Genomic DNA, 14,717 nt, shown 5'->3' with positions numbered 1-14,717 from the left:
ATTGAGAAGCAAATATCAAAGAAACATGCAGGCCACTTACCCATGCAGTCTGGGCCCCAGTGGCCTGGACAGCACTGAGGCTGGAGATAATCCCTCCTACAGATATGGCGGCATCCGGGCAGAAACAGGGAGTATGCTCTGACCTCAAAGGTGTACCTTGAAGGGAAAAAGTGGATGTTCACCCATGGTTACAGCAACTCAGTGAACTCTGGGCAGCTAGATTGCCATAGGATTTAATTCAGGTCTTTACACTTGCCTATATTTAAAAATATGTAGATTGAACACATTTTGCTTCCTAGGTGAAAGAAAGCTTAATCATGATTCATCTTTAATATAAGAGCTGGATGAAAAAAATCAGGGAAGGATGAAATAAGGGTGAAATATCGAAAATGTTAGAAATAGAGTTAACTGATAAAGGAAATGATATTAGGTTCTAGGCATATGTTAGATGTAGACTTCAGACTTGTCTCTGACCATCCTAGCAGCCAGTGAAAGAAGGGAAAGTTCAAGCGTTACATGATGCACAGTATCTGTGGCTTGAAAATAAACTGATCATTTAGGACTTGTAAATTTTTTGCAGATGCTATAGATGGAAAATTTCTGTGAGAGGTGTTCTAAGGTAGGGAGCAATATTTGCCATGGTTTCCTTGAGAGAGAATCATGAGTTCCTTGGAACAGTTTTTGTACCAGCTGAAGAACAGATATTCTATGGAGGTTAAACACTTGTCTATTTACAGAGATCTTTGCATGGATGGCTTATTCCAGGACACGACTGCAATGTATCTAGAGCATTCTTCCATGACTGTCATTTCTTTTCATTGGGCCATTAAGAATAGTGTGATGCTGAGTTCAAGGTTGTATCCCTAAACCAGTCCCTGGAACATTGCTGATTAACTGCAGAGCTACTGGCTTTGTGGGCACTCGAATTGGAGATAGTGTTGATTATTTCTTTGAAAGGCTGAACATACTGGCATGGACATTTCTTCACAAAGAAGGGGAAATGGAGAGCACAAAGGAAAATGAAATGTCCCCTCAAGAACCAGGCATGGCATAGAAAACAAACTTATGGTTACCAAAGGGGAAAGTGGGGGGGGGGCGGTAAATTAGGAGGGATTAACAGATATGCACTATTATATATAAAAGAGATAAATAACAAGGACCTACTGTATAGCACAGGGAACTATATTTGGTATCTTGTCATAAACTATAAAGAAAAAGAATACATGTATATAACTGAATCACTTTGCTGTCTACATGAAATTAACACTGTAGATCAGCTATATTTCAATTAAAATTTTATATTAAAAAACCAGCCTTGGATTTGTTTCAGCATAAATGTCCCCAGTTCTAAAACAGATAGATAAAATCTATCTAAAATCTATGCTATCTATTAGATAGCATGCGTGCAATAATCATATTCTTTGTGTTTGTGGGAAGGGGAAGAAGTGGGGGGGGGCACATAACCAAGTGCCCACTTTGGTCATGAAGAGTACAGTATAAAGAGTGTTGTAAGTCCCCCTATAATTTTAACCTTGAGCCCCAAATCTTTCTGATGTACTTTCTCAGAGAATCTGGTTGCAAATTGTGCCTACTTTAGTAACTGAGTGGTCAACTGCTGCACATCCTTGCTAATACCAGGCCAGTTAATGCTGGGAAACTTCTATTAAAAATGATGACTTGGGGTTTTAGAATATAGTACAGTTAACTGCATTAGGGCTTCCCAGGTGGCACTAGCGGCAACGAGCCCGCCTGCCAATGCAAAAGACTTAAGAGATTTGGGTTTGATCGCTGGGTTTGGGAAGATCCCTGAAGGAGGGCATGACAACCCACTCCAGTATTCTTGCCTGGAGAATCGCATGGACAGAGGAGCCTGGGGGGCTACAGTCCATGGGTTCACAAAGAGTCAGACATGACTAAAGTGACTTAGCATGTAATGATGCACAGCTGCATTAAGCAAACGTGAATTTAAAATAGTATAATATAACAGAGGTAATTGTTTCATTTTATACAAAATTTTTCCAGTCCCTCACCCCTGAATTAAAAGCAAACTCGTTGAATAGTTTAATTTTTAAATTAGGAGACTGAGTAAATTAAATTTGTGTTTGCATTTGAGCTGCCTGGATGCATTCATGAGCTAGTGGGCAGAAATGCTTGTCATCTTTGTAAGGATTAAATTTGAATTATAAGAGTTTTGAGGTCAAAAAGAGGTCTTCAAGAATGCAACACTCACCTAAAATGAAACAAATCTGTCTCCCTTCTCTGGGTTCTATAGTATCAGGATGCAGAGCTGGTTAGTAAGATGACGATTGGAACCAAAGCCTTTAAAAATTAATTTTACTTGGAGTATAGTTGCTTGACAGTGTTGTATTAGTTTCAAAGGAAGACCCAAGGCTTTTTAACAGGCTCTCACTAGAACTCTTTCCAGAGGAAACAAACCCCAGATGTTCAAAATAAAGAAGGGCAAGGTGAGAGAATATTTCTGTGCAATGCAATGTAATCAATTTTGTATGAAAATGTGAATCATAATATAATTTTTAGACTCATGGTCATAGTTGTGAGTTGCTGAAGTTTGGGCTCAGTATAACCTTAGAACAAGAAAAAATCATGGAAATGCTTTGTAGTTTTAAGTTGGGAAGTTTCCATGTGGATCACAATCCCTCAATTTCCAAGACTCCAGCACATTATCTCATGATGAGTACCTGCAATCTCGGATTCCCACAGTGCCGTTGGTAATCTTGGTATAACCATCTGGGCACTTTATTCCAAAGGTGACTAAGCAGGACTGGCACTCAGTTCTAATTGTAACGAGAGACTTCTTATCACATCTTTTTCCCTGTGAAAACACAAAAAAGAAAAAAAAATCAAATCCCACTAGCAGAGCCTGGATTGGCCAATCTCCTCCACTAGCTTCATGTAAACGAAATGATAGGGACGACAAAGAGGTTGATAGGTGATGACTGGCCAGTCTTTCCATCAGATCTGAAAGGAGTGTTGGGATCAACAGGGATCAGTGTCTGCCATGGGAAGCTGCTGCTGGTACCATGCCTTTGCCATCATGGATCTCAAGTCTGGAGTCTGGCAAAACAGGGCAATGTCACTATTGACATATATTCAAATGGGAAACTGAAAGTATACCACAGGGTACACTTTTCAAATGGGAAATTGTAAGCGGGTTCTTCAAGGTCAATTGTTCATGGATCAACAGGTCTGAAGAATATTCTTTCAGCATTGATTCCATAGGGATAATGTGGTATAGGTGCTAAATTAAGCATACGGTTCCTGCTCCAAAGATGTTTACAATCTCTTGTTACAATCCAGCTAGGATGTGGGCTCCACAAGGGTGGTAATCTTTATCTATCTTGTCCTCTGCTGTACTCTGAACACTTGGACCAGTGTCTAGCACACAGTAGAGTTTAGTAATGATTTGTTTATTGAATGAATGACTTGCGGGAAATCACCAAGACACACCATAAATAGTCATTTGGCAATAGCAGGTGACAAAGAATTCACTGCTAAAGTGAACGATGCAGACACACTTTGGCCTTGTCTTCAGGGTCCCTCATCCATGATTCTGGTACCGATCTTCCATGGATCTCACCCCTTTTCTCAAGTTTCCCTCATCTCCCCATCAAACATAAGTAGCAGTTTGGTACAATGAAAAAAGATTGAACTTGGGACTCAAAAGACCTAAGATTGGAATCAAACTCTGTATCTTGCTAAATATACAGTCTCAAATAAACTCCTTATTCTTTGCCATCATCTGTAAAGGGGGGATATTGATAACCACTGTACAAGTTATTGAGACCTCTGAGTGGTATAACACATGCAAATCACCTGGCCAGTATCTGGAATGTCACAGGCCATAAATATCAATTCCTGTGATGCTTTTTTTTTTTTTTTGCCACATCATACAGCATTCAATGAAGTCAGTTCTCTGATCAGGGTCTGAACCCATGCCTCCTGCATTGGAGGCTTCCCAGGTAGCCCAGTTCAGTGGCAAAGAATACACCTGACAATACAGGAGACATGGGTCCAATCCCTAGATCAGGAAGATCCCCTGGAGTAGGAAACAGCACCCCATTCCAGTGATCTTGCCTGGAAAATCCCACGGACAGAGGAGCCTGGCAGGCTACAGTCCATGAGGTTGCAAAGAGTCAGACATGACTGAGCAGGCACACCTGCACACAAACGCAGTCTTAACCATGGACACCAGGGAAGTCCTGCTGCTTCTCTGTTCTGACCTCTGTGTTTGGCCTCTTGCCTGTACTGATCAGAGTGGTCTTTCCTCTTCCCTTGGTGACCCAAACCTTGTCTCCTTTAATACCCAGTGTCACCATATCCACAAAACCACACTCATCTTTCTTCTCTCAACTCCTCCTCGCCCTATGGCTGGTCAGTGAAGAATGTTTTGTGGTCTCTCCATTAGAAAGACCCTTGCAGGAAAGGACCACTTTCTCCTATTTCTTTGTCATCCCTTGGGTCTGGCACTAGGTTAGTGGTGGTGGGAACATCCTAGCTACTTCTAAATTCACTGAAATATGTGAGGGCTGCATAAGAAGAAAGCTTACATTTACAGGGAAATTTATGGTCATGCAAGCTTCCAAAGGCATCATCTTATTTGATCTCAACCACTGTAGAGATAAGTAAAGGAGGTATCATTATCCTCACTTTAGCGGAGAGAAAACTGAGGTGGGGGAGGTTCAGTGACTCAGTCAAGATCACACTGTCAGTGATTTTGATTCCTTCATCAGCCATTACTCTTCCCTACACACCATAGTGGCATATAGAAAACAAACATCTGTTTTTACTGGCAGGTTTCATTTGGTGATCATTATGAACCAAAATAGCACTGGAATGTTCTTTGTCGACTAATAAAAGCCACTCTTAAGATATTGCTTGAATTCTTTCCCTTTAATGGTTAGGGCACATCTACATTTTTTAAACAGGATTTTCTTTACATTAGGGTTTACCATTTAGATAAGTATATAGGGTGGCATTACTTTGTCTTTTCTATCTTAGCAAGCCAGAGTTAATACTGTCTTTTCAAGAAATCCCTTGACCGTCAAATGATTCTTTTCAAGTGGAAAGGCTCGTTATTTCTCTCATATGGTCCCGTCTGAAGAGTAAACTCAGCTACTATCGTTTGTGGAGCAATGTCAAGGGAGAAACTGAAGCTTAGAGGGACTAAGTGACACACTCAGGGTTCAGCAGCTAGTAAGCCATGGAGCACAGAGAGTGAAAAAGGAGTGAAAGTGTTAGTCACTCAGTCGTATCTCTTTGCGACCTCATGGACTGTAGTCCACCAGGTTCCTCTCTCCATGAAATTCTCCAGGCAAGAAAACTGGAGTTGGTTGCCATGCCCTTCTCCAGGGGATCTTCCTGACCCAGGCATTGAACCCAGGTCTCCTGCATTGCAAGCAGATTCTTTACCATCTGAACCACTACAGAAGCCCAGTCACTTGTCCTCAAATAGCTGTTAGTTCAATCTTGATTTAACAAGAAAGCCCCAGTTCAGTCTTGCCCCTACCTAACCTCAGAGCTGGAGCACTTAACCCATATGCCATATTCCAACATTTTAGTGAAAAGCATTATCAGAGTATAGTCAACTGGAGTAAACTTGGTATTGATAAAGTTTGCCTGGCACGGGGAGGAACAATGGGGATTTGGGGATTAGCAGGGGCAGACTATTATCTGTGGGATGGTATGCAACAAGGTCCTACTGTATAACACAGTGAACTATACAATATCCCATGACAAACCATAATGAAAAAATATGAAAAAAATAGATATGTATAGCTGAGTCATTTTGCTGTACAGAAGAAATTAACACATCATGGTAAACCAGTTATACTTCAATAAAAAAAAATTGCCTGTCACAAAACAGACTCACAGACATAAAGAACAGAATTGTAGTTGCTAAGGGGGTGGGGGGATATGGGAGGGGTGTACTGGGAGTTAGGGATCAGCAGATGTAAACTAGTATACAGAGAATGGATAAACTACAATGTCTTATTGCATGGCACAGGATATACTCAATATCCTGTGATAAACCATCATGGAAAAGAATATGAAAAAAGACTATATATATATATATATATATATGTGCGTGTATATATATAAAGAAATTGCCTGGCACAGATGCAGAGTCATGTTTATGTTTTATTAGTCATAAAGCAGAAATCCTAACTTGTGAAACACATTTTAAATAAGTCACTTAGATCATCTCTCACATACACTCTTCTATTTTTTTGGCTGCACAGCTTGTGTTATCTTAAGTTTCCTGACCAGGGATCAAACCAATGGCCCCTGCAGTAGAGTGCTAACTTCTGGACTGCCAGGGAGGTCCCTCACATACCCTCCTCTAGCCTAGACTTGCTGCAGAGCTGGTTCTGAACCTGCTCTATGATGACAACTCACGTGTCATCACAGGCAGGCGTGCTGGTGTTCTTCATCAGGCCATTGATTCCACTACCCTGGGTCCTTTGACTGCAACTCATGGTAGGTAGATGGATGGATTCCCGGCATTTTGGTGACCTTGTGTTTCTCAATCAGTTATGACCTGACCTGGAATTCCCCAGAGCTCCTCTCTACTCATCTCTCTACAGTCATTGTTATTTTCAACATTCAGAATGATGCAATGGGAGGGATTCATTAAAACAAACAGAAAAGATAGCAAAATCCACAATGGAGAGAGGAATTTTAGGGCTAAAATCAGAGATCCCAGCGATTGCATTTTAGCACAGAATAGAACCAACTGGCTTAGTACCTCTTCAGACAGATGGATCCTTGTCAGCATCCTTTTCTCCATAAGCTTTTTATTTTGTGAAGCCCAGAGAGTACACTTAACTCATGACCACATAGGAAAGCAAAAGGTTTTAAACACAATCATGACGGTGAACAAACTTTTAAAAAACATAAGTTTCATCTTACCTGTTCTGCAGTTTCAGACAGGGAGCAGAGATTTTGTACCACAAATCCAAGAAAGAAAAGTATTACACTTTGTAGCATGGTGAGGAAATATTCGCTTCTTCTCCACGTCAGGCAACTGTCAGGACTGTGTAGCTACTTAAATTTAGTTTGATGAACGCCCAGTGAATTCTTTCTCATTTCAGTGTTTGCTTTTAAATCTTTTCCTCTCCTTTTTTTCCTGGATTGTAACAGATGATATGTGAGAGCTGCCTCTAGACAGGAAAAATGGCCAATCTAGGGGTCGTGGTGAAATCGGCTACTCTCAACTGTATACATGTCCTGGCTCAATGACAGGATATCCTGAAGGGGCCGAGGCAGAGACATGATCTGGAATTTTTGTGCCTTGTGAAACTCCCAAGAAAAAGCTCCTGCCTCCCACTGCTCTGCCCATCCTCCTCTGGTCCTGCCTACTGCTTGACCTCAGGCCCTGCCAACATGAATACAACCACACCATGGAAAACTGCAAGCCTCTCTCTGAATGCAAAGGTCCGAGCTTGTCATCAAGCAGTATATACGGGGGTACCCATAAATGGGCACAATTCCAGGTGTGGAGGGGATGTTGCAGAAGGCTGGTTCTTGACTTAGGTGGTGGTGGTGGAAAAGTCTATCACAAAGAAATGTCTCTTTTAAGATGCCATTGTTGAGTTTTTGACTCATCCTTTGGCCTCTTCCAGGTCACTTTAGCAGCAAATAACTGAGTCTACAGGTCTCATCTTACGCTTCAAGGCCTAGGTCTAATGTCACCTCTTCCAGGAAGGCTTCTGTCCTGCTCCTCTAATATTCATCTTGGAGGTCCTCCCAGCATTTTGCACATCATGCTGTGAAAGCCCAGTTACCTCCAGCCACAATTCACTGTCTGTCTCCCGTGACCAATTATTAATTTCTTGAGGAGCAGGCCTAGCCTTTAACTTCTGTAACTCCAGCAGCATACAGCAGAGATCTGTATTTGAAAATAAGAAAAACAACTCTAGCCAACATTTGTTGAAGACTTACTATGTACTACTCACTCTGCTAGACTTCTCCATGGATTAACCCATTTAATCCTCACAGTTCTTGGTGAAATAGAATTGTTCTCCCCATTTTACAGATGAGGTAACTGAGGCAGAGAGGTTAGGCAACAACTTTTCCAAAGTCACACAGCAAGTAGGTGAGGATCTAGTTTTCAAACTGGGTGACTCCAGAGCTAGTACTATTAACCACTATCCTCAACTTCCTAAAACAATACTTCACACACAAATAGCAGGTGGTGCTCCAGTCTCATTGACATGATGGAAAAATGTCAGACCTAGCACCACAAAGGATAAAGTCTGGGCTAATCAACTCTTGAGAGGCCCTTGGACAGCAAGGAGATCAAACTAGTCAATCCTAAAGGAAATCAACCCTGAATATTCATTAGAAGGCCTGAAGCTGAAGCCCTAATACTTTGGCCACCTGACGGAAGAGCTGACTCACTGGAAAAGACCTTAATCCTGGGAGGGATTGAGGGAAGGAGGAGAAAGGGGTGACAGTGAATGAGATGGCTGGATAGCATCCCTGACTCAGTGGATATAAGTTTGAGCAAACTCTGGGAGATAATGAAGGACAGGGAAGCGAAGCCTGGAATGCTGCAGTCCATGGGGTCGTAGAGAGCTGGACATGACTGAGTGACTGAAAACAACAATCACCAAAACAGGCTTAGGGTGTATCTCACGACACTGAGTTAACTGGGAGACTCACAGTTAAATACCAGCTTTTGTTAAATAATCCTAACTCTACAAAATCTTTCCCTCTGGATGTTTGAAACATTATATTCTATTGATCAGTAATCCAAGAAACTTCTGGTATAGATAAACCCTTCAGAGGCTAACCCAGAGGTCTGAATGAGAAGACACCAGATGAGGAAGTCCTCACAATCCTTTGGTTTAGTGTATTTCAACCTCATTTAGAATCTACAAAGCTTTCTAGATGATTCCACTTGCATGGGTGATAGCTGCTTAACAATGGACTATTATTGTGCAAAGTCAATGAAATTGAGGTTAACCTGTTAACAGAGCTATGTTACCTTAACTGATACTTGAGGGGAAGAAGTCGAAAGCATTTTTTTCTGATTCTTTTCTCTCTGAAGAACATGGATTAGTGTCTGTGCCTAGGAATGCGTTGGATTCCTGTGTGTGGGGGTGGGGAGGGGGAATGAACCCTTATTTGCATTTCCTAAATGGCTGTGGATGGAGAAGGTGATGGCACCCCACTCCAGTACTCTTGCCTGGAAAATCCCATGGACGGAGGAGCCTGGTAGGCCGCAGCCCATGGGGTCGCGAAGAGTCAGACACGACTGAGCAACTTTCCTTTCGCTTTTCACTTTCATGCATTGGAGAAAGAAATGGCAACCCACTCCAGTGTTCTTGCCTAGAGAATCCCAGGGATGAGGGAGCCTGGTGAGCTGCTGTCTATGGGGTCGCACAGAGTCAGACATGACTGAGGTGACTGAGCAGCAGCAGTAGCAAATGGTTGTGGAAGATGCTTCAGGGGGTTATAGAGAAGAATTCTATTAGATAATTTGGAACACCCTGCCTCTGCTGTACCTTTCTTATGGATTGACCATGCTCATTAGCTCATTAAAGTTTCTGAGAAATCTTTCAGTAAAACATAAGGTAATAAAACCAAACAGCTTCACTTTGCTGAAAGCAGTATTTTCTAAAAGTTTTAGACCAAGAGAGCTTTCTCTCTTTGCAAACTAACCTTCGCACCTCCAGGTCTACATTCTATTATATATATATATATATTTTAAGGGAGATACTATCCTAGACTTTAGCAGGTTGAATATGCCATCTTTAATCTTTAAACAATTCAACATTAAGGTTTAGAAATTAGCTTGCCAGTGGCCATGGGGATTCTGCAGTCTAGGACCTGTTCACACACTTTATTAATTGCATCAGAAACATTTCTAAATACCTGGCTTTGATTAGCAGTTGAATAGATTTATTAATTTCATTTCTGTTAGGCTCATTTGATTGCTGTGAAAAAAGGTTCAAGTTATTTCAAATCTCTACCACTGCCTCTGCAAAACACATGCAATGAACAAGAGCTTAAAATGGTGCAGTGTTCAACCATTCTTTGTATTATTGTATTATTAAAATCTGCTGATGTCATAGATGACTGCTGCACAAATCTCTACCCTTAGGCGAGGTGCTGAGCCATTTTTAATATCATTGTATTATTAAAATCTGCTGATGTCATAGATGGCTTCTACACACATCTCTACCCTTAGCCCAGCAGAGCTGTGAGGTGGCTCTGAATTTCCTCTGTCCTGAGTTGACCCAGTTCTGCTGACCTCTGTGTGCCTCATGGGGTGGGATGTCATTTTCACTATAGTAGACCCTGTTCCTTTTTGCTGATTGTTATAAATTGTCTCTAGCCATTCACGGTTGTTTTCAGATGAGGATTTTTAATCAACAGTACTTCACAGGCAGTTTGTTCCCTCCAATATCTGCTACTGGGATGTTGGCAGTTATTCAAGGCCTGGGAGTGGCTTTCTTCTTCTGTGCTCTCCTGCTTCCTCCTCATGTCCCCCTTGACTGGCACTCACCTCCTTACCAGTGCCCCCCACCCCCGCGACCCCTGTGATCTGCCCTCAGCGGTAACAACATGAGGGGTGGTCATTTCCTCGTGAGAGAGAGGGTTAATTTCCTGATTGGAATCTGGAGATTGTTCCATATTGGAAAAGGCAACAGAGGGGCAAGGACACTTCCTGGGTCACATCGTGGCGCAGCCCCTATGGCTGCAGGATTCTGGATTGTTAGTGCTCCTTTTTCTATATCATGCCACTTATTCAGATTTAGTCCCTGGTCACTTTGACTAGGTTTCCCTGGCAGCTCAGAGGTAAAGAATCTGCCTGCAATGCAACAGTCTTGGGTTCAATCCCTGGGTGGGGAAGATCCCCAGGAGAAGGGAATGGCAACCCACTCCAGTTTTCTTGCCTGAAGACTCCCATGGACAGAGGAGCCTGGCAGTCTATAGTTGATGGGGTCACAAAGAGTTGGACGCGACTTAGTGGTTAATGGCTTCCTGGGTAGCTCAAATGGTAAAAAATCTGCCTGCAATGAGGGAAACCTGGATTCAGTTCCTGAGTCGGGATGATCCCCTGGAGAAGGGCATGGCAGCCCACTCCAGTATTCTTGCCTGGAAAATTCCATGGACAGAGGAGCCTGGTGGGCTCCAGTCCATGGGGTCGCAAAGAGCTGGACAGGACCGAGTGACTAAGGGTCAAGGCAGTAGCAGTCTTGTGAATGAGTGAGTGAAGTCGCTCAGTCATGTCTGACTCTGCGACCTCACAGACTGTAGCCTGCCAGGCTCCTCTGTCCATGGGATTTTCAGGCAAGAATATTGGAGTGGGTTGCCATTTCCTTCTCCAGGGGATCTTCCCCACCCAGGGATAGAACCTGGGTCTCCCACATTGCAGGCAGACTCCCTACTGTCTAAGCCACCAGTGAAGAACTAACTTCCCTGGTGACTAACACTAGTGACTAAACCACCACCACTTCAACTAATAAAATGTTTCACATGTGCTTTGAGCAGCCTTTCAAGAAGGGAGAATTATCATCCTTACCATGACCATCACAAACACACACATAAACTTTTACACATGCCAGATACTCAATTTTTAACTCACCTTGGCTTCCCAGGTGGTGCTAGTGGTAAAGAATCCCCCTGTCAATGCAGGAGATGCAGGTTTGATCCCTTGATCAGGAAAACCCCCTGGACAAGGGCAGGGCAACCCACTCCAATATTCTTGTCTGGAGACTCCCATGGCCAGAGGAGCCTGGTGGGCTACAGTTCATGGAGTCACAAAGAGTCGGACACAATGGAAGCGACTTAACACACACACATGCACACCCCCCTTTTGCAGATGATACTGAGGCAGACAGAGGTTAACTCACTTGTCCAAGGTCACAAGACTATGAGTGATGGAGTGGGAGACGAATGAAGGCAGTGTGAAGCCCCGGTAGATGCTGAGCCACCATCCACAGGTCCTGCTTTGGATCTTGAATCTTGAACAAGGTGCTTCTGGACTTTTTGAAGCGGCCAACAGAGTTAGAGCTTCTGAAGTAGAAAAAACCTAATCATTTATTGGGAAATCAACTGTATCTTTTGCTTTGCAGGGGAATAAAAAAGGCCAGAAATTGAGCTGTAAGGTGAGTTTTCTGGTCAAGATTTATTTTTCATTCTCTCTGCACTTTTTGCTAGACTGAGGAAGAAAAAGAACTCAGAATGGTGGCTACCTGTTGGTCTCTCTTGAGCAGCTATCTAGAAAATGGGAAAAGTTGCTTTACATAGCTTCAACATCTCCAAGAACTCCTAGAATTTTTCCAAATGGTGCTTTGGGAAATAAAAATGTAGAAACAGGAAAACAAGACTACATTCCTGAAACCTTTCAGCATGAGAAACTTGTTACTGAATCACGTTTGTTAGCCAAAACGCTGGTGCTGAGGTTTTTCAGCAAACAGGAGGGTTTATTCAAAAGGGTGCCAAAGGAGGAAACTGGAGAAGAAATCCCAAATCTGCACTCCCAAAGGCAACAGGCTGGGGTTATTTATGGGATAGTGAATAACAGAGCAGGGTGGTCCAAGGCATAGGGAGCATGGAGAGAGGTGATTGGAAGGTGTGGTAATTGACATTCAGCTCAGGTGTAACTAGGTTACTGGCATCTGCAAGTTCAAAAGGTCACTAGGCGGACCCGCGCGTGCCCAGTTGGCGGGTGGGTGGTCCAAACTGGTCTTAACCAGCTCAATTAGAACTGGATGCCCATGACTTCAAGTTACTGGGAAAGAATCTGGCAGATATCTTACCCTCTAGACCGTAAAGTCCTTGGAGGACTTGTGAGTTCTGTAGCAACAATGAAAACGATCTTGATTAGTGAAGGCAGATTACAGGTGAAATGGATTTAACCCACGATTTCAAAATCAGGGAGAACTTTCAGGAAACGCTGCTCATCCCTACTCAGACCCTTCCAAGCCTAACATGAACGTTGATGAAATTTAAATTTTGGCCAAGGTGGAACAAACAGAATGAACAAAACAGACTTTCAAAATCGCAGTTTGTAATTTTAAGCAGTATTAAATGTAGTCTCCCAGGAGAAGAGAGAACTAGCTTGTGCTGTAGCTTGAGGATTTTATGCCGAGCAGGCATTTTCAGTGGAATCCATTTTTGAAAATAGGAATAGCTTGCTGATGATTATCCTGGATATTCTTCCTGTGTACTCATTGGGTAGAATTCTTGGCATCTGAAATATCTTGGCCGGAGCATAAAATCTTTGCTTCTCTCCTTCACATCTTACTCAGTTCATTTCAGTCACTCAGTCGTGTCCGACTCTGCGACCCCATGGACTAGTACACGCTAGGCCTCCCTGTCCATCACTAACTCCTGGAGTTTACTCAAATTCATGTCCATTGAGTCAGTGATGCCCTCCAACCATCTCATCCTCTGTTGTCCCCTTCTCCTCCTACCTTCAATCTTTCCCAGCATCAGGGTCTTTTCAGATGAGTCAGTTCTTCCCATCAGGTGGCCAAAATATTGGAGTTTCAGCTTCAGCATCAGTCCTTCCAATGAATATTCAAGGCTGATTTCCTTTAGGATGGACTGGTTGGATCTCCTTGCAGTCCAAGGTACTCTCAAGAGTCTTCTCCAACACCACAGTTCAAAAGCATTGAATTCAGCGCTCTGCTTTCTTTACAGTCCAACTCTCACATCCATATATGACTATTGGAAAAACCATAGCTTTGACTAGAGGGAACTTTGTTGTCAAAGTAATGTCTCAACTTTATCTAATAGTAAGATTGAAACAATTCAACAGCTATTTATATTCCAGATATAGAAATTACTAAAAAGAAACCCACATTCTTTCTGTTTTAAAAAGTTTTTTCTTGTATCCATCTGCAGAGCAATATTGCATTCTTTTTTCTTTGCCCTTCTCTCTTCCCTGCTTTGGGTAAAAAAATATCTTACACTTTTCTAAATCAAAGGACTTAACAAGCTAAACTGAAAGTATCCTATAATTTCATATCATATTTCTTATATAAGCAATGGAAATTTCTTTTTTTTAATTTTGTTTTTAAAATTAATTTTTATTTGGAGTCTATTCTGGGCTTCCCAGGTGGCACTAGTGGTAAAGAACCTGCCAGCTAATGCAGGAAACAAGAGATGAGAGTTCAGTCTCTGGGTTGGGAAGATCCTTTGGAAAAGGAAATGGCAACCCACTCCAGTCTTCTTGCCTGGAGAATCTCATGGACAGAGGAGCCTGGAGGGCAACAGTCTGTAGGGTCTTGAAGAGTCAGACACAACTGAAGTGATTTAGTGCTAGCTTGGAGTCTGTTCTACAGTACAGCAAAGTGAGTCAGCTACACATATACATATATACCCTCTGTTTTGGATTTCCTTCCAATTTGTCATATCATGTTTTGAATAACCTCTTTAAAAGGTCTTCAGTTAAAAGTCTAAATAATATTTTATTTGGTCTGGTTTATATATATCATTGTTCCAAATACTCCCAAATATCTTTGATTGTATAGACATATGTTGAGTCTAACAGGATGCTTTTTCTGTTGCCACCACACTGTAAATTTTACTTAGTCTTTCTTTTGTACCATAGACATTTGTGGAATGCCAGACACCATTCTGGGCTCTCAGGACACAGAAGTGGGTAAGTCACCTTGCATTGTGCATTATAACTTTAACCATATTTTTGCACATATTATCTTGCTTAAATTTTATTA

The 14,717-nt window shown here is 42.2% G+C and overlaps 1 protein-coding gene across 1 annotated transcript in view; it reads right to left on the bottom strand.

Moving 5' to 3' along the window:
- Positions 1-7,269, bottom strand: part of STAB2 (stabilin 2) — a 176,736-nt gene extending 169,467 nt beyond the window's left edge. The window contains exons 1-3 of the mRNA XM_013964034.2: positions 6,931-7,269; positions 2,700-2,833; positions 41-156 (exon numbers count right to left, since the gene is read on the bottom strand). Of these exons, the coding sequence (XP_013819488.2) occupies positions 41-156; positions 2,700-2,833; positions 6,931-7,008 (328 nt within the window). The 5' untranslated portion in view covers positions 7,009-7,269. The remainder of the gene's footprint in view (positions 1-40; positions 157-2,699; positions 2,834-6,930) is intronic.

The sequence above is a fragment of the Capra hircus genome, chromosome 5 (genome assembly GCF_001704415.2).
Source record: "Capra hircus breed San Clemente chromosome 5, ASM170441v1, whole genome shotgun sequence".
NCBI classification, from domain to species: Eukaryota; Metazoa; Chordata; class Mammalia; order Artiodactyla; family Bovidae; genus Capra; species Capra hircus.
Note: the sequence above shows the minus strand (reverse complement) of the source record. Positions and strands in the feature narration are given on the sequence as shown.